Source organism: Gouania willdenowi, chromosome 4 (genome assembly GCF_900634775.1).
Source record: "Gouania willdenowi chromosome 4, fGouWil2.1, whole genome shotgun sequence".
Lineage (NCBI taxonomy): Eukaryota > Metazoa > Chordata > Actinopteri > Blenniiformes > Gobiesocidae > Gouania > Gouania willdenowi.
Genome location: NC_041047.1, coordinates 1,220,972 through 1,245,369, shown reverse-complemented (window position 1 = coordinate 1,245,369; position 24,398 = coordinate 1,220,972). Strand labels below are relative to the sequence as shown.

General features: G+C 39.7%; 1 protein-coding gene across 2 annotated transcripts; it reads left to right on the top strand.

Annotated features, from left to right (window-relative positions):
• Positions 1 to 217: 217 nt before the first annotated feature.
• pomgnt1 (protein O-linked mannose N-acetylglucosaminyltransferase 1 (beta 1,2-)) lies at positions 218 to 22,310 on the top strand. Of its 2 annotated transcripts, XM_028445116.1 has the most exons (21): positions 218 to 465; positions 2,351 to 2,453; positions 2,605 to 2,720; positions 2,810 to 2,875; positions 7,624 to 7,737; positions 8,243 to 8,360; positions 8,828 to 8,926; positions 9,027 to 9,154; positions 9,223 to 9,293; positions 10,885 to 10,960; positions 11,057 to 11,140; positions 11,318 to 11,359; positions 11,566 to 11,624; positions 13,956 to 14,028; positions 14,816 to 14,944; positions 17,159 to 17,284; positions 17,660 to 17,724; positions 17,887 to 17,931; positions 17,998 to 18,133; positions 19,937 to 20,046; positions 21,598 to 22,310. In XM_028445116.1, the coding sequence occupies exons 1-21, from the start codon at positions 346 to 348 to the stop codon at positions 21,677 to 21,679; spliced, it is 1,962 nt and encodes a 653-aa protein (XP_028300917.1). In that variant the 5' UTR covers positions 218 to 345; the 3' UTR covers positions 21,680 to 22,310. The 2 variants fall into 2 exon arrangements, with proteins under 2 accessions (XP_028300917.1, XP_028300918.1); XM_028445117.1 differs by lacking the exon at positions 17,159 to 17,284.
• Positions 22,311 to 24,398: the final 2,088 nt, after the last annotated feature.

The following is a 24,398-nucleotide window of genomic DNA, read 5'->3' as shown; positions in this document are numbered from 1 at the left end:
TAGTATTTGGAAAATGTAAATATCGTAATAAAACACAATAAAGCAGTAAAGACATAAGACAAAGACAAAATGTTTGTACGAGCAACGTTTAAAAGAAAACAAAACACAAAAACATGACGATCGTCCATTTGCGACTTTTCCGAGCTGTATTAGAACACACCACCAGTGGTCCACCAGGGGGCGAAAATGAGCTCCAAGCACCATTAAATCCAGCGACGAAGAAGAACGCACATGTAGCGGTTAGCATCTATTAGCATCAGTGGAAGCGAAACACGGCGATGTGATGCGTTGCTGTTGTTGTAGTTGCTCTGTTTGCGGTGAGAAGGAGTAGGGCCGCGGTCCGGAATGGAGAGCTGGACCCCGAACCCCCGAGCCAAACCCTTCATCCCCCGGCAGCAGAGGAGCCTGTACCTGGCCTGGAAGTACAAGCTAGGCAACAAGAGGGCGCTGCGCCGGCTTTGCCAGGTATAGAACTAATGTAGTACTGGTGTAGAACTGATGTGGTACTGGTGTAGTACTGATGTGGTACTGGTGTAGAACTGATGTGGTACTGGTGTAGAACTAATGTGGTACTGGTGTAGAACTGATGTGGTACTGGTGTAGAACTAATGTGGTACTGGTGTAGAACTGATGTGGTACTGGTGTAGTACTGATGTGGTACTGGTGTAGAACTGATGTGGTACTGGTGTAGAACTGATGTAGTACTGGTGTAGAACTGATGTGGTACTGGTGTAGAACTGATGTGGTACTGGTGTAGAACTGATGTGGTACTGGTGTAGAACTGATGTGGTACCGGTGCAGTACTGATGTGGTACCGGTGTAGAACTGATGTGGTACCGGTGTAGAACTGATGTGGTACCGGTGTAGAACTGATGTGGTACCGGTGTAGAACTGATGAGGTACCGATGTTGCACTGATGTAGAACCGGTGTAGAACTGATGTAGAACCGGTGTAGAACTGATGTAGTACTGGTGTAGAACTGATGTAGCACCGGTGTAACACTGGTGTAGAACTGATGTGGTACTGGTGTAGAACCGTAATGTTAAATATTGTGACTATAACATATCATCAAGTCTGATCTAGTTTAATTATAGGAAATCACAGAGATATTTATCAACCATAACATTATGTAACTCATTTTCAAATAAAATAAATAAATAATATAAATAAAAACACAAATGGAGTTATTTTTGATTTTCATGTGCTTTTTATTTTTAGAAAATAATTTAAAATAAATGAATTGCTTACAATAACACTAATGGAGTGACTAGGGATGTAACGATTAATCAATCGTAAGGCAGTTAAAAATCGTTTCATGGATATCACGGTTCATATTGATACTCTGAAAATTGAATTGCAGTACTTTTTTATATATATTTATCTATTTATCCTTCTGTTGTCCAGAAGCGTAGTCGGCGGGTGGAATCGCTTCTATTCTTAAACATGTTCATAAATGATTCTTTACCCCTTTAGCACCTAAAGAATATCTGTAATATTATGTGAATATCTGTAAAAGTCACGTTTTTCTATTAGCTCTGTCTTCTAGCGCTTTGCATCTCTTCTTCACTGCAAGAATAACTGCATCCCAACCGACCACTGGGTTACCAGCGCCCTCTGCTGGTCAAAACAAATATCTGATGTAAATACAGTGCAGACTGTTTTTATTTAAAGTCCAATTGTTAAGGCACAAAATAGATTTTCAGTTGCACTTTTAAAAAGAAAAATAATTATTATGCAGTTTTGCATTGTTTACTATAGAAATAGAATTTATATTAATAGGCTTCTTCATTTGTATTATTCCTTTATTTATTTCATTCAGGATTTATTTTAGTTAAATTGCACTGTTTTGAATAGTTTGTCAAGGGATTATTTTGACAATGAAAAATAGTACAGTATTTTCTCCTTTTTTTTCCGAAAAAAGTAAAACATTTGTCTCCAGTCCCATTTTGTAAAATAAACCGAGAGAATCGTACCATGAACCCAGTATTGTGAATCGAATCGTATTGGGAGTTGAGTGAATCGTTACATCCCTAGGAGTGACCCATATCACGGCTCGAGACTGCGACCAAAATTGTCGCATATGCGAGTATATTTTCAATGTATGCGAGTGAAAATTTTATCTGGTTGCATCCGTGCGAGTGCGTATCGGTGATCTGAATGGATTCATGAGTCCTGATTCAGGACTAAGACTCGACTCTTTAGCCCGAATCATTCACTAACTCTCAGCTCTGAGGGTTTGAAGTAATGCAGTACAAATACTTAGTTACTGTACTTTTACTGTAGTGGGTTTTTCAGGTGTCATTTTGACTAAAATCTGGTGTGTGTTTGTGTGCGTGTGTGCGTTTCACAGGCCGGTGCTGTTCTGTTTCTGCTCATCACCGTCATTGTCAATATCAAACTCATCCTGGACACACGGCGAGCGGCGGGTGAAGAGGCGGAGCCTCAGGAGTACGGTGAGGAACGTGATTGGTGGTCCTCACTGCAGAAAGGGGCGTGGCTAGACGAGAAATGAACTTTCACAGGGTTCTCACCAGGAGGTTTTCACAGCGGATCTTGCTCTGTCAAGATCTGACCCAAATGAAGCTCTGCTCTGTGACCTTTCAGAAGACGTTCTACCCAACATGGAGACCCCACGGCGACCAGCCAACAGACGGAAGGTTCTGGACATCGAGGTTTACTCAAGCCGCTCCAAAGTCTACGTGGCTGTGGACGGAACCACAGTGAGTTACTGACACCATGTGACCACGCCTCACATCACCGACTGGCCTTGTGTGTGTGTGTGTGTGTGCGTGTGTGCGTGTGTTTATAGGTGCTGGAGGACGACATGCGTGAACAAGGTCGAGGAATCCACGTGATCGTTCTCAACCAAGCCACCGTGAGTATCCTCTCACACTTCCTGGTTTTTCAGGAAATACACAGCTCACTTCCTGAAACAGAACATTATTTTTAAACAAAAATCAAGCTCAAATTTGTGACACTGAATGTATCCTCACATGCATGTTTTGGGGAAAAAAGATGTTGCTAGCTGCTATATGTTTAGCATCGAGATGCTAGCTGCTACATGGCTAGCATTGAGGTGCTAGCTGCTGCATGTTTAGCATTGAGGTGCAAGCTGCTATATGCTTAGCATTGAGGTGCTAGCTAAGGCTAGCAGAGCTCCACTGAACCACAAACTCTTTCTTGCACAATTTTTATTTTATTTATTTTATTTATTCAGTTCATTTCCGACATGGTTGCATTCACAGAAATTCATTTGACATTCAGAGCAAAATCACATCATTTTTTTTTTTTTTTTTTTTGTCCTTTTTTTTTTGTCCTTTTTCATGCCGGAAAGTGCGACGGAAAAAAGCATTATGCTTATCCAGATTTGTCCCCTAATTTGAACACAGATAATTTTACATCCAACCTCGTTTCTTCCCTTTTTTTTTTTTTTTTTTTTGTCCTTTTTTTTGTGATGTGTTCTCGTCTGCAGTCATTGTTCCTGTTGTTACTCCTCTTCACTGTCTTTTTCCTCCGTATTTCCTCGGGAGTTCCATGTCGTCGCTGTAGCGTTCAATGGAGAGTTGACTTGAGATCTGTACGCATGTAGAAATGTACTCCTCGTTTTCTCCTTAAATTGTTTCAGATTATCTGACTGTTGTGTCTTTTCGTCAAGGCTGTTCCAGAGGTTCATGGCTCTATACACAGTACTATGTTTGCCAACGTTTGATATGACCCTGTTTGGTCTAAACACATTATTATGTCTGAATTCATAGGGAATTTGATTGTATGTGAAACGTTTTTGTATTTGATGTGGTAGTTTTTTTGATGAAGCCCTAAATGCGTGTATTTGTGTGTTGTAGTGTATTATTTCTTGCAGTTTTAGGTATTTTGCCTTCTCAAATAAATCGTTTGTGTTGTGTGGTACTTTATGTAAAATTCTTATAGCTTTTTTTTATTGTTTAAATAGTGGTTCAAGATACGTTTTGTAGTTATTACCCCATATTTCGGAGCAGTAATTTAAATGCGATGCTATGAGTGAAGAATAGATTGTTTTAAGTGATTTGGTATGTAGGATTTGTTGAAGCTTCCATAGGATGTAACTGCTTTTGGCAACTTTGTTTTTGACTATTTGTATATGTTTATTCCAGGTCAGCTTGTCGTAAATGGTAAATGGTAAATGGACTTGATTTATATAGCGCTTTATAACCACACTGACGCAGTCCCAAAGCGCTTTACATATCAGCTCATTCACCCAATCACTCTCACATTCACACACCAGTGGGACAGGACTGCCATGCAAGGCGCTAGTCAACCACTGGGAGCAACTTAGGGTTCAGTGTCTTGCCCAAGGACACTTTGACACATAGTCAGGTACTGGGATCGAACCCCCAACCTTTCGATCAGAAGACGACCCTCTACCACCTGAGCCACGGTCGTCCATCCACACTCCGAGTGCCCTATATTCTTTTACTTCTTCTATTATTTCCATGTTTAGTTTCATTATTATATCTACCGTTTTTTTTCTCTTTCCGAAATTAATGAATTTTGTTTTACTGACGTTTAGGGCTAATTTGTTTACATCTAACCATGTTTGAATTTTTAATAGTTCCTCATTTGTTGACTCTATTAGAGTTTTAATGTCTTTGCCTGTGCATAGGATGGTTGTGTCATCTGCAAACAACGTTAGTTTGAGGCAATTTGAGACTTTGAAAATGTCGTTTATGTATAGAATGAACAGTTTTGGCCCTAAAATTGAACCCTGTGGAACACCACATTGTATGGTTTGGCATTTTGATGTGTGTTCTTCAAAGTCAACATATTGTTTCCTATTTGTCATATAGCTTTTAATCCATTTTAAGGCGTTGTACTTTATTCTGTAATTTTGAAGTTTTTGTTCAAGAACATCATGATTAATTGTGTCAAATGCTTTTTTTAGGTCCATAAAAATTCCGAATACAAATAGTTTTTTTTCTAATGCTTCTCTTATATTCTCCGTGATGTCAATTATAGCCATTGCTGTTGAACGTCCTTTTCTAAATCCATATTGTCCTTCATGTAGTATATTATTATCTTCTATAAATTTGTCGAGTCTGTTCATGAACAGTTTTTCCAGAATTTTTGATAATTGTGGTAATATTGATATAGGTCAATAATTAGTGAAATTCCATTTTTCTCCACCCTTGTAAATTGGTCTGATTTTTGCAATTTTCATCTTTTCTGGGAAAACACCATTCTTGAATGATAGATTACTTATATGTGTTAATGGCGGGGTTATTTCAGCTGTTATGGTTTTTATTAGACTCATAGTTAGATTATTAACGTCTCTGGATTTTGTTGAGGTACAGGTAGTGATTATTCTGTCCACCTCTGCTTCTGTTACTTCTTCGAGTACAAGGTACTTATCAATGTCTTTCTTCTCATTGTCATAATGGTTCCATTTAAGTGTTGGGTGTTTATTTATTCCTTTATCTGTGTTTTTTCCAGTATTTATGAAAAAACTGTTGAGTTCTTGTGCTATTATGTTTTTATTGTATTCTTTTACATTGTTTATTATAAAATGGTCTGAATTTTTTTCTTTGCATTTGCGCATGGTTATGTTGTTTATTATTTCCCACAATTTTTTGTTTTTGTTTTTATTCTCTTTTAATTGTTTTTCATAATATTCTCTTTTTTTTTCTCTTAGTAAATTATTAACTTTGTTTCTGTATTTTTGTAACGTACTTCTGCTTTTAATGTTTTTTCTGTTATATATTTTTTATATAATATGTTTTTCTTTTTGCATACGTTGGCTATTTTTTTATTAATCCATGGTACATTGTTTATTTTACTTTTGGTTGTTATTTGTTTCAAAGGGCAGCATTTATCGTATATTGTCGTTATTGTGTCTGTAAATGTGTCATATGCTGTATATACATCTCCTTCCTTGAAGACAGTTTCCCACGTCTCTCTTTTTATCTGTTGTTTAAAGTTTTCTAGTTGTTTTTCTCCTTCCAGTCTCCTGTATGTCTGTGTGTTATGATTTTCACGGTTCTTCTTCTGTTTTGTGTTTAGTATCATAAATATTGGTAAATGATCAGAGATGTCATTTATTAATATACCACTCTTTACATCTGTGTTTTGTATGTTTGTGAAGATGTTGTCTATCAGTGTTGAGCTGTGTTTATTAATTCTGGTTGGTTGCGTTATGAGAGGTTTTAATCCATTTGTGTACATGTAATTTGTAAAGTCTTCAATGTGTGTATTTTTTAAAGGATTTAAAATGTTTATATTGAAGTCTCCACATATCAGTAATCTCTTATTTTTAATTTCTTCTATCATTTTAGTTAGTGTCTCATTAAATATGTCTATTTTACAGTCAGGTGCACGATATAAACAACAGATTATTATCTTACGTCCCTCTGGACTTGTAATTTTCACTGTTATACATTCCATTACTTCTTCCACAGTTAAACTCAAAGACTCTATAATCTCCATCTCTATATTTTCTTTTATGAATAGTGCTACCCCTCCTCCTGGTTTATGTAATCTGTTCTTATAGACAAATTTATATCCTTTTATCATAAAATCCATGCCTTTTTTTTCTGTCATCCAAGTTTCTGATAGTGCTATTATATCAAATCTATACAAAGTAGAGATGTAATCCTTAATGTCTTCAAAATTTGCATACATACTGCGACAATTACAGTGAACAAGTGACAGACCTTTTTCCTTCTTATTTTCCACTTTGAAGTCATTCTCTGTGTAGTAATGGCTGTTAGTGTATTGTTTCCAATGTGAAAAGTTGTTTGGGTCCACTTCGTCTACTTGATTAATCTCCCGTTGTTGATGTTGATGATGTTGTGGATGATTTTTAGCGATTCTGTCCATATCCATGATTTTTATCAGTGTTCTTGGCTTTTAGGTACCTCATTCGTATTTTTCCAGGTCTTCCATCCTTTGGAGTAGAACGGGTTTTCCATTTTCTCCTCCTAGGGGTGTAACGTAAATCCTGCAGCCTCTGGTCCAAGTTTTCACAATTTTCCCTCCTTTCTTCAGTTGTCGTGCTTTCCATGCGATACTTGCATTCTGCTTCGTCAGGTTCTCGTTCATAAACACAATCGTTCCCACAAGTTTTTTTCCTTGTTTCATTATTTCAGCTTTATATTTCACGTTGGTAAATGTAATTTTCACATCTCTGGTGTCTTTGCGTTTTGGCAGCAGCTGGCAGTAGTTGATGTTGTCTGGGTTCACTTCAATACCTTTCGAGTCCAGGTAATCAATCACCTGTTCTTCAATCGATTTTTCGTCTTCGATGGTCGGATCCTCTGTTTTCACACAATGGTTTTTAGTTTTCCATCTGGTGTTTTTTTTAAACTAAAATGAATGCCTCTGAAGCACAGTCGTGTCCTGTCATGTATTGTAGTCTGTGCATCAGTATTAATGGTTTTCCTGGGAACTCTCGAAATGAGAAAGGGTCCATGCTGTTTGGAGTGCAAAAAAAAAAAGATTTAATTAATAACAAATTAATTAATAAATAATAACTTTTTTTGTGCATTATTTTTCTGTAATTAATTGATCATTCTTGCGTGCATGTTTTGTTAGAGTGCATTTGTGCTGTGTTAAACATGAAATGAATGAGTTAGCTTATCGTTGTGTTTTCAGGGTCACGTCATGGCTAAGAGGATTTTTGACACGTACTCGCCACACGAGGATGAAGCCATGATTCTGTTCCTCAACATGGTGACGCGAGGACGAATCCTCATCTTCACCGTTAAGGTCAGTGTTGTCTCTGCAGTGGAACGTATTTACTTTTCTTTTAAGAACAGCTTTATTCAGGGGTTTTTTTACGCGTTAGTTTTCAACAATCTTGTAATTAAAAAAACGATAAAAGTTGAGATCGTTTTGTATCTTTATGTACAAGAATTAAAAAAGTGTCTGAATGTGAAAGCATCCCAGCAATGATGGCACTGTAAAAACCAACAAAGCATCAGTGACACACACACACACACACCTACTGATGGTTCAGTGTACAGCTGTGAATCTGACAATGCAATTCACAATAAAAGACAGCAAAAGTACAGTAAATCACAGCAAAACATATTTTGAAGTTTTTTGAAAAACAAAACATTTAATGCTTTTTATTTCATGCAACAGTTTGTGCAACTTTTGACTTAAATGAAAACATGACTGTGAGATTCACACCCTCCTTGACCTGTTTTAACAAAATACACAAAGTGAAATAAGGTTTTTAATGAACTTTTTTAATATATGTTCTCTGCAGGACGAAGGCACGTTCCACCTGAAGGACGCCGCCAAGAACCTCCTGAAGAGCTACGGCAGCCAAGTGTCCGTCAACCTGAGCTGGAGAGACATGTGGACGTTAGTGGTGAAGAAAGGAGGTGAGAGACGCACACGTTTCAAGTCCTTTCATATTCCTTCAAATTTTACTGGTCACGGAAATGTCTTCTTCCTCCTCTGGAAATCGTTTTGATCCTCATTTAGCATGTTTTATGTTTAGTTTTATAGTTTTTTTATTTTTATTTTTTATGTATTCTTGCTTTTGTTTTGTGTATTTTTCCTTTACAATGTAAGCTTTTGTTGTCACAATGTGTATTTTTGTTGCCTTTTTCTGTAATTTTGTATATTTTTGAGTCATTTTGTGGATTTTTGCTGTGGTTTTGGAGTAACTTTGTGTATTACTGTTAGTTTGTTCATTTTTGTAGTAGATTTGTGTGTTTGTCTTTTACTGTATTTCTCTGCTACGTTGCTGTCCTTTGTGTTTTTTAATGTGCTTTTGTTTTGTGTGTTTTTCTGTCATTTTGTACTTTGGGGGCTGCATAAAATTTGAGTGTGTGCGTGTGTGTAGGTCAGGTGTACGGAGAGAAACACGCCAAGTCTCCGGCTCTGTCCACATGGGGCGACCCGGTGCTACTAAAGACCGAGGTGCAGCTCACGGCCTCTGAAGGTTCGCGACCCCCAGCTTTCTTAACATCCCGACGTCTCTTTCGGGCGTGCGTAGCGTAGCGTAGCCTAGCGTACCGCTGAGTCGGCTCTTTTCTCCACAGAGGCCGAGTGTCAGTGGGCTGACACGGAGCTGAACAGGAGGAGGAAGCTGTTCTGCAGCAAAGTGGAAGGATACGGAAGCATCTGCAGCTGCAAAGACCCCGCCCCCATTGAGTTCAACCCCGAGCCGGTCGGACACTCTTATTGTGAAAGGACTCAGTGACTTCCCTTTGATAACATTTGTTTTTCTTCTTCCAGCTTCCCAAGAACAACGTCTTTAACGTTCCCGTGGCCGTCATCGCGGGAAACAGACCCAACTATCTGTACCGGTACGACTGCACACGGCGTGGGGGGCGTGGCTTATCCTCAGTCACTTTAAGAAAACATTACCAACCTTCTTTGGGAATCTTCTGGTTGATCTTTTCTCACTATCTGTTGTCATTGTGTGTCTTTTTGTTTGTCTTTGGAATCATTTTTTGTTGAAAGTGATGTTTTTCCACTTTAGAATTTTATATTTTCTACATACAGTATATACATGAGCATAGAACAACAAACAACATGCATGGCATCAGGTCTTAAGGTGCGTTCACACCGAACACAACCGATGCACTGCAGTTGATCACTTCTTTTCCTTGTTGCGCCGCCTTTACGGTTAAATGATCAACTTACAGAGATATTAAAGGACGAGTTCACTCAGAATGTGTTATGATCAGTAGTTACTGTGGTTTTCCAGAAGTTAACTGCTTTAATTTTGCCCCGATAAATTGAGGGAGTTGTACAGCCTCCGCTGCAGCCGTCTGCACTGAAGTGGGAGAGTCTGCAGCCTCCGCTCTACACACAGTGACGAACGAGTGATTTGTCGCTTGAAGTAGCTTAAAAAGTTCCGATTTTTCAACTTTGATCAATGAGCTCGTGCTCAACTGAACGCTCTTCTCATGTGCTGGCTCCGTAGTGAGATTATGTGTCACTGACTGTGACGCGCAGCCTTTTGCTTCACCTGCAGAGCTTAGTCAATAAAGTTTTTGTTTTTTTAAAAAAAAAAAAGGCTGTGGCTACGGGTACATTAAACGTATTCGTAGCCTACCGCTCTATGGATACGCAGCGCTGCCATTGGCCAGTTTAGGCCACATGGGTGCTTAGGTGCACCACGTGAGTTAAAGTTCCGTGTAGCTCATATTTATTTTTAGCTATCCTGTTAACCCTTTTATTTTTGCCATAACCGTAACTCTATCCCTAACTGTTACTGAAACCCAATCCCTAACCCTACAATGTTTATTTTTGTCAGATTTGTATTTTTAAAGGTGTAATTTGCCGTGATAAATATGTTAAAATGAAAAAAAAACACCCGGGTGCTTGAATCCAGGTCACATTCTGCCCTCACTCACACATTTTACATTTTACATTTTCCACAGCTTATGGATAGAAAATATGAAGTGACTTTAAAGGAAGTGAAGAATGTAATGAACACAAACAGTAAACTGTGTCTCACTGCTGAGGATCTGATAAAAGCTTTTCGGTGTTAGGTTTGCTCATAGGTTCCAGTCAATTTTCATTTCTAGTTTATTGTCCACTGATATTAAATGTTGTAAGAATTGTTACAATAAATATAATTTAGGACAATGTCAATATTTTTGTTTCTTTCCACATTAATAAACACATTTAAAGAATGTTCTTGAACAACTGATTATTTAAATTTTTCTAATTGTGCATTACTAACTGACATCAGTGCCTTTAATTGTAAAATAATATATTTTCCCTTTAGTCTGTGTTTCCATTGTATGTTTGGTCTCAAACTTTAAGGTGGCATTAAAAAGGTCTTAAATATAACTTCTGCCTACCTGTAGTCACCCTGTGAGCAGGGTCAGAGGGTAAAGGGGCGGAGCTATGGTGTATTGAGCAGTTGTGGGCGCTGCTTTTCAGGATGCTGAGGTCGCTGCTGTCGGCTCACGGCGTGAATCCACAGCTCATCACCGTCTTCATTGATGGTTATTACGAGGTAGCTACTCACGGTTTACCACGCCACTTCCTCTCACAGGTTGTTCACTCATGTGTGTGCGTGTGTGTGTGTGTGTGTGTGTGCTTCTCGCTGCAGGAGCCGATGGATGTGGTAGAGTTGTTTGGACTGAAAGGTGTTCAACACACGCCAATCAGCATCAAGAACGCCCGAGTGTCTCAGGTACTTTAACACGTCCTCTGTTACCAGTTTAGGGCCTTAGAAATATCACTTTTTAACTCCTGTGAAGAAACAAAATAAACAATTCAATATAATGAAACAAAAATGTATGTAAAAACATCTAAACCATGTGTGAACTACAATTGAAAGATTGTGTGTGTGTGTGTGTGTCCCATGCAGCACTACAAGGCCAGTCTGACCGCCACCTTCAACCTTCACCCTGTGGGTATCACAACTTCCTGTTTAACTCTTGCTGAGTGTGCTTCACTAACGTGTGTGTGTGTGTGTGTGTGTGTGTGTGTGTGTGTGTGTGTGTGTGTGTGTGTGTGTGTGTGTGTGTGTGTGTGTGTGTGTGTGTGTGTGTGTGTGTGTGTGTGTGTGTGTGTGTGTGTGTGTGTGTGTGTGTGTGTGTGTGTGTGTGTGTGAAGGAGGCTAACTTTGCCATTGTGCTGGAGGAGGACCTGGACATCTCCATCGACTTCTTCAGGTACGTCTCACAACAGAAGCAGTGAACACAGTCATGTGACCACTAGGCTTGGGCGGTAATACGGTATTACCGTTTACCACGGTGTCATGAAATAGCAACGGTATCAGTATCATAAATAAAAGTGTTATGCTTCACCTGTCAGTGCGCTCTCCTCAGAGCAGAGGGAATGACTTAAGACGGGCTTGAAGCACATGCTTGCGCTATTAAATCAATCCTTTTTCATATTTCTATTTGATACATGGATTATGTCAGTATATCCAGTCTCTCCGTGCGCTGAACCAATGTTGACAGTTTTCTGTTAACTCATTGACTGCCAAAGACGTCTAAAGACGTTAATTGTGTTTTTCGGCTGGGGTTGCTAGGAGACAGTGTGACAAAGCTCTCCGGTGAATATCTTAACTAGTACAATGATGTAGTGACCAACTGGTGACCTGTAGGTGGCAGCAGAGCACCTATGATTGAGATCACCTGTGATAGGCAGAGCTCAGAGGGAGAAGAAAGGAGTTTATGAGACAGAAAATGGCGCTACGAGAGTTGATGCTGAAGTTCACAGCAGCTCACACTCAACCACAGCATGTGTGGAACTAAGTGGACTACTGAGAGTGTGGTTATGGTGAGAGAAAACCATCAAAAAACGGGGCAAGTGGTGACACTCAGCATGTCTGGGAGGAGGAGGTAGTTGCGTGGGTGGAAACTGACGGGGGGGAGAGACTTGGAGGAACGCCAAAATACAGAAAGAAATCATTGAACTCTGACATAGATAGTAAAATAATAATAATGTTGTCATCAAAAGCCTGGTCTCAGTGTTGTTTTTGTAGTTTATAAAAGGAAACTAATGTTGAGGTGTCACTAAAGCAAAAAAAATTCCTTCAAAGTCACTAATAGATTTTTCCAGAAAAAGACGTTTGCTCAGTTTTTTGTCACAAACTAGTGATTTGTGTGAAATTATCCTCTATTCAACTGATGATTACAGGAGAATGAAACAAGCTAGAAACTAAATTATTTTTTCTGATGAAAGTAAAGTCTAATCTTTGGTTTTAGATTTTCATAGTACAAAATATTCTGTGGGTCTTAAAAAAATCAGTGAAAATCATCTAAAACACCTGGCAATATGGGGTTGGCTGCTCTGAAAATGACTGGCAGTGAATGAGTTAATAAAAGCAGGTTTACCACTAAAACTAACATGAATATGTCATTTGTATGAGGAAAAAATATGTTTTAATTGTGTGTTTCAGGTCAGGCTCTGATATAAATACCTAATGTCTGTCAGACCTGTAGGTTTCACTTTTACTTTGTTGGGTTCTGGTCAAAACTTGAATAAGGTTCATATTATAAATGTTCTGTGTTTAAAAGCAAATCTACACCACAAAACACCCAAAAATGTACGTGTCTCTTTTTGTTTCTCTTCGTCTTCCTCCACCTGCTCATTTATTCTCCGGCTCCGCTGAACTAAAACTTTGAGACAAACGCGACAATGCGCATACGGGTCATATTGGAGCTACAAACCGTTCACACTGGAGTCTGATACAGGTCACATTTTAAATAGTCGTTTGAACAAACAAACAAAAATTTGCTGTCATTTGACTCTGATAGACACACACACACACACACGTGTTCAGTGTGAACGCACTCTGAGCCTTACGTCATATTTTTAATTAGTCACAGTAATACCGTATACCACTGTAGAATAGGAAGCCGGTATAGCGGTATCAAAATTCGGATAGCGCCCAAACCTAGTGACAACAGTAAAACAGGGTTCTCACCATCACTGTGATTTGATCCTCAACGCTGCTGCCGTCTTCACCTGAGGACCCCTGCAGCCACTTAACTGCCCCCGATGATGCCTGTGTGCATCCTCTGCTCGGTAACTCATAATCACTGTCATTATAAACAGTGTAGCTTCAGAATCTCTAAATGAATGACTTTGCAGGGGGGATGAGACATTTGCTCATCACCATGCAATCCCCCTACGCTGTTAAACATTCATGGTGAGAACCCTGCAATCAAATAGTTTTTTAGTAGCTTTTCAATAGCGTGTGAATGTGTGATATTTTGTCCCAAAACGTGCACGTGAGGCATTTCTGTGTCTTTTCAAGACTTGATTTTAAATAAACAGTTTCAGAACATCAATCCTGCATTTTCTGTCTGAGTCTGTTCAGATCAGGTGGTATCAATAATGTTCAATTGCTCACTGTCAGTGGTTTGTAGACGCTGCGTAGGATTGGCTGTGGTTTAAAGCTTCTAACAGCCAATCACAGCAACAGAAACCACCATGTTGTTTGTCCACCAGGGGGCAGTAGAGTCACATGATAGTTTGTGATGTTCCCACAGCTTCCTGAGTCAGACCATCCACCTGTTGGACCAGGACGACAGTCTGTACTGCATCTCAGCGTGGAACGACCAGGTGGGCGTGGCCAAGCAGCACGTTACTGTTTCCTCGTTGCATGAGTAGGAATAAGTAGATAGAACCTCATCAACTGTGGAAACGCCGTCAGATCGGTTAGCAAACAGTGGTTCAGACGCCGTGACGTCACAGAGAATAAATATGGTATGGTTCTCAAATGTCCTTATTAGTAGATTTATGTCTAACAAAACACATTGTTATGCACTATATTTATTTAATTTCCTTTTAAAAAATAGGACTACTTTACAGTTTTAGATCCTGTGTTCCTCCATCTTGAAATCACGTGATTGATGATGTCACATGGACTCACTGCCTGTAAACATCCCATTGTTTTCTATTTTAGTGAAACATTCAGCCTGATTTATAGATTTGTTAGATCAAAATAACAATTTGTGCTGCTTTTAGTTGCTCTAAAAACCATGAAAAGTTAAAGATGTCAATGTAAACCGTTGTGACCCAAAAAAATCATCTGTGATTTCAACTTTGATGTTTGGTAGTAGACAATGAAGCAGAGAAGAAGAGCTCTCCTAAGGCACCTTTACTCTCCTTTAAACAGTGCGCTGACATGCTTTGGTGGCTGAAGTCAGAGAGTAAATCACAGACTGTTGAAGGACTCCCACCCAAAAGTCCCTCTATCCTCAGGGTTTGTGTGTCTTCAACAGTCTGTGATTTACTCTCTAACTTCAGCCACCAGAGCGTGTCAGCGCACTGTTTAAGGGAGAGTAAAGGTCCCTTAGGAGAACTTTAGCCTGTGTAGCAGTTCTCATTATGTGTGTGTGTGTTTCAGGGCTATGAGCACACGGCTGAGGACCCAGCCCTCCTCTACAGGGTGGAGAGCATGCCTGGACTCGGTTGGTTACTGAAGAAGAGCCTCTACAAGGACGAGCTGGAGCCCAAGTGGCCCACGCCAGAGAAGGTGTGTGCGTGTGTGTGCACTCATAACGCCAGCTCGGGCCGTTTCAAGATCACAGCAGGAACCCCCCCTGTTTCTTTTCTGGCACGGTAGAACAGACGTGATCACCAGCTCAACTCGGTTCCCACAGACAAACACGTCATCACGTTAATTCACGACGACACACGTGGCATTACGTCATCATTAAGCAACTCTGGGTTTGTTGTTGACAGTATATGCTGTTAATTTCATATCTTCTGTTGCGTAGGGTAACTATAAGTCAAGATTTGCCCAGACGTGCTCTTTTCACAGCTGGATTATACGAATGGACTGGGTTTCCCAGGGCCCCTGAACGCATCGTGTTAATTTAAATGACCGTAACTCTGCTCATATTTGCTCTATCGGAGAAATTCCACCAGTTTATGAAAGATAAGAAGTTGCTCTTTGCATCCAGTGTTGGTAAATTGAATTTTACTCACACGTGATTGAAACTTTAAAGATGCCGCTTTGTTTTGTCGAAATCGACACAAGGAACAGAGAGAGAAAGGAGTGAGAAGGAGATTAAAACAGACCAAATAACGGTGGATTTAATTGAAAATGAAAGACTCCTGGATGATAAAAACTGTCATTGATGGAGGTTCAAAGGGATTTGAAAACAAAGGAGGAAACTGAGCCTATAAAGGTAAGATCAGTTTAATTTCTAGATCAATAAATGCTTTTGTGGAGCTAGTTTTTGTGTACATTAATATAAGATTAAATAGATGCTTTTAATGTGTGAGACAGTTTAGAGATGAGATGCACTTTATTCAAATGTATATTAAATGATTATTAGGAGACGTTTTTCATTGTTTCAATAATTTAGAGCCTTAAGGAAGGTTTATATTATATGTTTCAAAGACAGATTGTTATAATGCATAATAAAGGTGATTTACTTGAGTCAGCACTAATTTTAGATTGTTTTTCAGTCTTTGTTTAAACAGACTTTAACAGGACAACAATGATGTGCAGAGCTGCAGTAATGTTGGCTTCATACAATGATAATAATAATAATAATAATAATAATAATAATAATAAGAACCACTGCACACGCCACCAGAGAAACCTCCAGTGAATATTTTACAAATTAAAAAAAGTTCACTGATGGTGACATTGAGATATTTTGACAACAAAGATATCAAAGGTTGTTGTTTTGAAGAATCATATTTATGATTAAAAGTTATGATTGTATTATATTCTAAAGTTTAGAATTATCTGGCTCGTCTTCCTTTCTTTCTGTTCACAGCATAACTTTATATTTAATTCTAAACCATGTGTTTACAGCTAATTTTACTGATTATTGTTACACATCATCCTGTATGTGTATTATATACAGTATAAATGTGTAGATTTAACTGTTGGAGAAACTATTTTATTAAATACAAAGCAAAGGACTTGCAAACAGAAAAACAAAGGTAGAAATAGTTTATTTAAATTATGAAATTGGTGAGTTGTTAAAGTGCTGAGGTGCAGCAGAGGTTCTTCTTCTGCAGAGACGTGATGATGAGGGGTTTGAGTAAAACCCAGAATTCCGAGGTATTTCCGAGAGTACAAATATACATATAAACACATATTACTGGTATATTAACCCCTATAAACCAAAAAATATGGAAATGGGACATTTTACTGCTGCAAACATAATACTGGTGTTTTCAGAACAGGACATATATTGGTTAATATACCATTAATATGTATTTATATCCTCAGAAATACCCGAACCTGTTGATGAGCTGCTACACTCTGATCAAAGAGAAGTGCTGACGGTCACGTTGTCCTCTGCCTTCATGAGTTCTCTGTGGTGTTGTTCATATATCCTCAGGTAACGCCATCTCTGACCTTTTCATCGGCAAACAAGCACTTCTGACACTGCTATCGTTACGGAATGCTGATGTTTATGTGCCGTAAAGTGTCACGCGGTACCAACATCATCATGTTTTGCGCGCGGGTCGAGTTGTGTGTGCGCATGCGCGGCCGACCGTTGTTTGGACCACCTCTTCCAGCAGGACCATAGGGCCGTTACCCCCCCTGTGGTGGAGTTCACACCTACGCAGGCCAGACAATGGCCCCCCATGGTTTCACACATGCACAGAACTGGTTAGGAACGGCCCTGGTTAACAGTGAGAGTACACCCTGTGTGTGCGTGCGTGCGTGCGTGCGTGCATGCGTGCGTGCATCTGTCTCATAGGACTGTGTGTGTTCCAGCTGTGGGACTGGGACATGTGGATGAGGATGCCGGAGCAGAGGAAAGGCAGAGAGTGTATCATTCCCGACGTGTCTCGATCGTACCACTTTGGGATCATTGGCCTCAACATGAACGGATACTTCCACGTAAGCCTCGTCTCTGATTATTATCAGTGAATGAAAACCAGCTGCAATGCCTCATGTGTCCACTGGGGCCTTGAACCACTTTACAGGGCTCGAGACTGCGACCACAATGGTCAATTTGACATATGCCCCCTGGGCCCCAAATTTACAATCAGGCTCCGAGCGTCGATAAGTACACATCCATAGATTATAGTTACCAAATTTCAGCCTGATCCATTCACGAATAACAGAGGAGTGATTTTAACTAGTGTACACAGCAAGAAGAAGAAGAGCAAAGTGAGTCCAGTAGCCCCGCCTAAAAAGTAGTGACTTTGGGACGAGGAGAGACGACACTGAGCACCTTTCCTTGTGTTCTGTTATCTGTTCTTCTCTACACAGGAGGTTTATTTCAAGAAGCACAAGTTCAACACGGTGCCCAACGTGCAGCTGAGGAACGTGGACAGGTGTGTGTCCTCCAATATCTACCGCATGCCTAACCGCTGCAGCACAGCTGTGTAACTGCTGATTCATGCCAAGCCCTCTGCAGCAGATATACATCACAGAGTTAGTGTGTGTTTGTGGTCACATGACGCCGTGTGACCATCCTGATGTGTGTGTGTTTACAGCCTGAAGAGAGACGCGTACGAGGCTCAGATCCAGAACCTGCTGAGGTGAGGGAAAGAACCAAAGACCTTTACACGTCTAATGTCTAACGTGTGCGTGTGCATGTGCGTCAGGGAGGCAGAGGTTCTGGATCACTCTAAGAACCCGTGTGAGGACTCCTTCGTTCCAGACTCTGAGGGAAAAAGCTACGTGATGTTCATCAGGATGGAAACGGAGACGGACACGTCCACGTGGACGGAGCTAGCTAAGGTTAGCCTTAGGCCCCGCCCACACAGAAACGGGTTGTAGTCTAAACCAGTGTTTCTCAAATGGGGGTACTAGAGAGAGAGAGAGGAAATTAACAAATGAAAGCATTAAAAATTCAGGGTTTTGTCATGTTTTAGTTAAAAATGATCAACAAAAACACCAAACAAGAGACACATATACCGAATAATAAATAATAGACAAACAACAACAAAATACACAAAATGACATGAAAACACAAGAGAAAAATCCTTGCCATTACCAGCAACACACAAAACACAACAAACACATAGATCACTACAAAATAGACACAAGAAACAACCAAACACACACACTGACAGAGAATAATTTAAATAATACCAACAACACACAAAATGATGATTGAAATGAAAAAATGAACTAAAAATACTAAAAGTCAGTCTTGAGGTGTATTCCATAATGGAGGGTTAACAAACTCTGGGTATCTGATTCATTACAGCTTATATGAAGTGGATCAATCAACCCTGAGTATGTAAACCTTGGGTTACTTACGTGCACGATAGAAAGCCATCATCAATGGATCTAAGGTTACACAAACTACCATGGTAATCATCAAGAAGAGAGCGATTTATTCACCCTGATGGTGAAATAAGCCGGTGTTTGAGGAATATGATCCTGTTCTAAAGGTGTGTTCAGTCTTCAGTGATTATAGTGGCTTAAATCACCCATAATTAGTCACACTTTTTGGTCACTTTGTCACTTTATTGATTCAGTGACTGTATAACAATATAAAACAGCAATCGAGCCTCAAAAGTGCATTAATTTAAATTATCATCTCCTTTATATTATCCACAGGTTTGTATCTAGAGAACTTTACTACAGACGTCAGTAGATGTTTTAATGTAGATCAACCTCTGTGTCTTTCACTTAATGATTTACATCTAAAGTGTTATAAAGAAAACTACTCTTTGCACAAAAAAAAAAAACATAAAGCAATGTATTTCAGAGAAAAGTGTCAAGATAAAGTAAAAAAAAAGTGTTCCATGAGAAACGGTGTTCAGGTGGGCGGAGCCAGGTAGAAACCCAGGGTTTCTTTGATAAAACCTGCCAGCGACCAGGTCTAGTTCACGGACAATGTTGCCATGGTAACACTCAGAAGAACATACCTTGCGTTTAGGAATGAGATACTCAGAGTTTGAACATAACCTACTTTATGGAATATTCCTCTGGTCCCACATCAGGAGGGAGATGACATGAGTATGTCTATATACATAAATCTATTCAGGAAGCATTAAATACTGTTTCATTCACTTATTTACAAAATTAGATTCTGTTATTAATCATTCATTCCATCATTATGATCTATAGATGTTAAATAGTAAATTGTTGCAGTCAGACATAAGGGGATTAGAGCCTAGAACTTCTAAGAACCACTGATCTAAACGGGCCTGTTTTTTATAGTGTGAAAGTCTGAGAACGCCACCTGCGCAACGCCCACTCAACAACAGTAACCATGGCAACAAAGCATAAGCTCAACCTCGTTGTCAGTCCACAATCAAATCTCCTCCTTTTTCTTTTTCTTCTCCTCCTCGTTTCTTCTACGGCAGAGTGGACGCCAAAAGGCGTATTACTGCCCAGCATTACAGCGCCATGTAGAGGCCTGGTATGGTAACTACAGCATTTTCTGCTTTTTTGTGTGGACGCACACATAATTACCTATTTTAGGGGAAAACGTTTTTGTGTTGTCTCCGTGTGGGCGGGGCCTTAGTGTGTGCTCTGATCTTTTTGGAGCTCAGCTAAACTGACTCCTCCCTCTGTCCTGTCACTCAGTGTCTACACGTGTGGGATCTGGACGTCCGTGGGAACCACAAAGGCCTGTGGCGCCTCTTCAGGAGGAAGAACCACATCCTGGTGGTGGCTGTCCCCATCTCACCGTACTCGTAAGTCACTACATAGTAGGGCTGCACGATTATGGCCAACATGATAATTACCATTATTTGGGATCAATATTTTTATATTCATCCTGTCAGTGAAAATATCTGTGTTTTTATTTGACTGCTTTTAACAAACAATATGTGAACAGTTTAGAGTTCAAAATAAAAGCTTTAAACAAGAATAATGATAAATCAAATAAATCTATAACTTAAGACTAAAAGTTTATAATGAACTACATTTCTCTGGAGGCATCATCCAGCTTAAATATGACGTCATAGTTGCATAGTTGTTAATTATCAGCTGATGAATAACAATGTTCTGATCAACGTTAAAATAAATTAAAAATAGAGGGTCATTTCATATATTTTCACTGTTATTCTAGAAAGGGGAACATTGGTAGGGAGATGTTGTGTTTTTCAAAGTGGGATTATTGGGGTTATATTGAGTTGTAAAATGGTAAATCTATAGATAAAATAACGTATCTGATACAGTCAACGTAGTATTTTTCATTGCATTTTGTTGGAACGTGTATGGTAGCCCACCCAAGTGCGCATGCGCGTCTTGTTGCCAGGTCTTTGATAAACAAACAAAAACATAGAAAAAGCTCCACCTGTTATTTCTGCACAGCTTTTAGAGTCTGACAGCATACATATCGGTCCACTACGCCTCCCTGGACACCGCTCAGCTGGTTAGTGGTGAAGACACACAGACGGGCATTTTATAGATTATAATGATAATTATAAATAGAATAAAATGAAATCACATCTCAACTCACTGAAGAATAAAGGCTTACAATTTTATCTTGTTTTCTTTTTCCGTATCAATCATCAGGCTACTACGAGCTTGATTGGCCGGTCACAGTCTCATATGGCATCCATAGGTTGTCTTAGCAACCACAGAAGAATGTCCGTTGTACCAGAAAAAATACAGATTGTTTACATAAACCGAATGGATACTATTAAATTTAAGGGTACATTTCTCATGAGAAATGTCATCAAAACATTTCTAAAGCCACAATCTATCTTGAAATAAAGCAATTTTCCACTAAAATATAGAAAATGTCCATCATATTTTTCATTGAGGAGTCAGCGATCACGTGATCTGACGTCAGCTCGTTAAAAAGCATCTTACGGACCCTCAGCATCAAAAATGAACATCAAAGTGGTTCCCCGTGCAACGAATACTAACGCTAAAGGTTTCTGACGGATCGTCAATATGTGACGAGTTTGGAGTGAGACTGTGTTGTCTAGTCGTACAAAGGGGGTTCTTGGATCCAAAAGTAAGAAAAAAATCGGGATTTGAGCCATTGATCTACAGGTGAAGCTACAGTTCATAAAGTTCATTTAAAGCAGAGCAGCAGCTTTTATTCCCAGCGATGCTACAAACATGTGGTCGTCTGATCTGAGCATGAACTCAGGGAATTTGATGTCTTTCATTTGTTGTTTTGTGTATTTTTGTGCCATTTCGTGTACTTGTTGTCATTTAGTGTGTTTTTGTTGTATGTTGTTGTTGTGTGTGTCTGTGTCTGATCCAAAGTGTGTGTGTGTTTCCCACAGGGGGAGGAAACCAGTGGGCGTGACCCCCATCCACCTGGAGGCTCCGCCCAGAGACGAAGCGGCGCCGGTGGAGCCCATTTAACTTGGTCCGACACACGCAGGCCTTAAAGCACCAGTATGTGCTACCAACTGTGACTGCCTGTACAGAATATATTTAAAGTATTTATTTAGACACGCAGCGGTTTTTATTTTTATCCACTACTTTTCTAACAGCTCCTCATGAGCACGTTTATATTTTTGGAAACAAAAGTAGGTTTTAAAGAATGAAGTGAACCTGCTGTGGAAAAACCACTGGATATGAGATGTGTGATGCATTCAGGGACAGTCAGACATCTGAGCTCACACACACTGCAAGCCTGAAATCTGAGAAATGGCTAATAAATATATTATAAAAAATAAATAGATAAAGGGGGAAAACTACACAATAATATGACGATAAAATATATTTTGAAATGTACAATGAGTTAAAAATAAAGAATAAAAAATGAGAATATAGAAGTAAATAGTTGAGATGTGAGTGAGTGCTTTATATCAGACGGTGCTGATTAGTGAACATTAGAAATGATGAGCAGGACTGTCAGTGATAAATCCGTGTACCCTTTGTTCTTTGGTTATTCTGTTTCAAAACTAAATCAAAATAACAAATAAACACTGTGGTTATTTTGTTTTAGTGACTTAAAACCTAAACAGAAATACAGAAAAATAAAAAACCAGATGAGCAGCGTTTTTCTGTTTTAGAAAAAATCTTGTTCTGTTTGAGAGATATTTGGATATTTACGGGGAAATTAGAGCGAGACTGAAGTCCACTACACCTGGTTTCCCTCCACAGGTCCTTGTCCAGGTCTACTCACACTGTAGGACTGTTTAGCATTTACAGTATTTCATCAGTTTTCTGATCATGTTTTCATTCAGTCTGTGAATGTTTTAGTAAAAAGCAGCTCACGCTTATGTTTAGTTTAGTGGTGTTACGGTCCAAACAGTATCCAGATAAACTAGTGACTGACTGTTTACTGTGAGGAACAATAGATGTAAATTAAAAATATTAATTTTGCACGTTATAATAAGGAAAATGTTTATTTTTCTTAATTTGGTTTTGAAATAAAATGACTAAAGAACGAAGGGAACACAAAATAATTTATTTTGTGTTATTTTGATTGTGTGTGTGTGTGTGTGTCCTTTGATCTTTTATTATGAAAATGAAATAAAAGTTTTTTACTGCCATTCCTTCTCTTCCTTTGATGTTGTTGATTTTTATGCTGATGATGTCATGCTTTTATCACCCAGTGAACAGACTTTCTCCTCCGTGTCGGTGTCACAGCGGGAACTTTTTACTCGGTGTTTCCCTGAGCGTGACCCCTAAAGGACAGGAAACCACGGTCGCCCTCGGTTACAGACGTTTGCATCCACTTCCTCCTCCTGTGGTTCGTCTCTCACCCTTGTTTTGTTTGTTTGTGGGAAACGCGTGAGAGCAGAGAAGCCACAGTACTCCACTCTGCTCAGCTTGGGCTTTCAGATGTTCTCAACCTTGGGGTCAGGACCCCATTTGCGGTTGCGAAATACAAAGAATATTTTCGTAACAATTTATTTTTTACCTTTTTTCTGCAACGACACCAAACTCACCTGTTTTTTCTGACACTTCGTCACATTTCAATGTATTTTCAGTATTTATAAATTAAGGCAACAACAAATCGATAAAAATTGACTATTAAAAGCGTGTGCAACAAATGTAATTATTGATTCGTTGCATCTTCATTGGGATTTATGTCACTGGCCGTGACGCAGAGATATTTGATTCACCTGCAGAGAATTGTGTGTGCGTGCACAAGTTTGTGTGTGTGCACGTATAGAGTGTTTGTGTGTGTGCGCGTATAGTGTGTTTGTGTGTGTGCGCGTATAGAGTGTTTGTGTGTGTGCGCGTATAGTGTGTTTGTGTGTGTGCGCGTATAGTGTGTTTGTGTGTGTGCGCGTATAGTGTTTGTGTGTGTGCGCGTATACTGTGTGTGTGTGCGCGTATACTGTGTGTGTGTGCGCGTATACTGTTTGTGTGTGTGCGCGTATAGTGCGTTTGCGTGTGTGCGCGTATAGAGTGTTTGTGTGTGCGCGCGCGCGTATAGAGTGTTTGTGTGTGCGCGCGCGCGTATAGAGTGTTTGTGTGTGTGCGCGCGCGTATAGAGTGTTTGTGTGTGTGCGCGCGCGCGTATAGAGAGTTTGTGTGTGTGTGCGCGCGCGCGTATAGAGTGTTTGTGTGTGTGTGTGCACGCGCGTATAGAGTGTTTGTGTGTGTGTGCGCGCGCGTATATATAGTGTGTTTGTGTGTGTGTGCGCGCGCGTATAGAGTGTTTGTGTGTGTGCGCGCGCGCGTATAGAGTGTTTGTGTGTGTGCGCGTGCGCGCGCGGATAGAGTGTTTGTGTGTGTGTGTGCGCACGCGTATAGAGTGTTTGTGTGTGTGTGCGCGCGCGCGCGTATAGAGTGTTTGTGTGTGTGTGTGCGCGCGCGTATAGAGTCTTTGTGTGTGTGTGCGCGCGCGCGTGTATAGAGTGTTTGTGTGTAAATATCTATTGACTCTGGAAAACCTGTTTAAAAACAGCTAAAGACTTATTTTTTTTAAGTCTCCACAGAGTCAATGGAGCAAAAGGACAGAGGAAGTTTATTCCAGAGATGAGGCACAACAGCTTTAAAGATCCGTCTCCTCTGGTTTTGTGACTGGTTCCAGGAACCATTAGCAGGTTTTGGTCTGAAGACCTCAGACTCTGAGCTTTAGTGTAGAGCTGGATCAGATCTTTGATATCATGTGGAGCCT

Coding starts and splice junctions, on each gene's coding strand:
- pomgnt1 (XM_028445116.1), top strand. CDS start 346: ATGGAGAGCTGGACCCCGAACCCCCGAGCCAAACCCTTCATCCCCCGG. Junction 9,294..10,884: donor AGACCCAACTATCTGTACCG/GTACGACTGCAC, acceptor GCTGCTTTTCAG/GATGCTGAGGTCGCTGCTGT. Junction 17,932..17,997: donor CAGATCCAGAACCTGCTGAG/GTGAGGGAAAGA, acceptor CATGTGCGTCAG/GGAGGCAGAGGTTCTGGATC.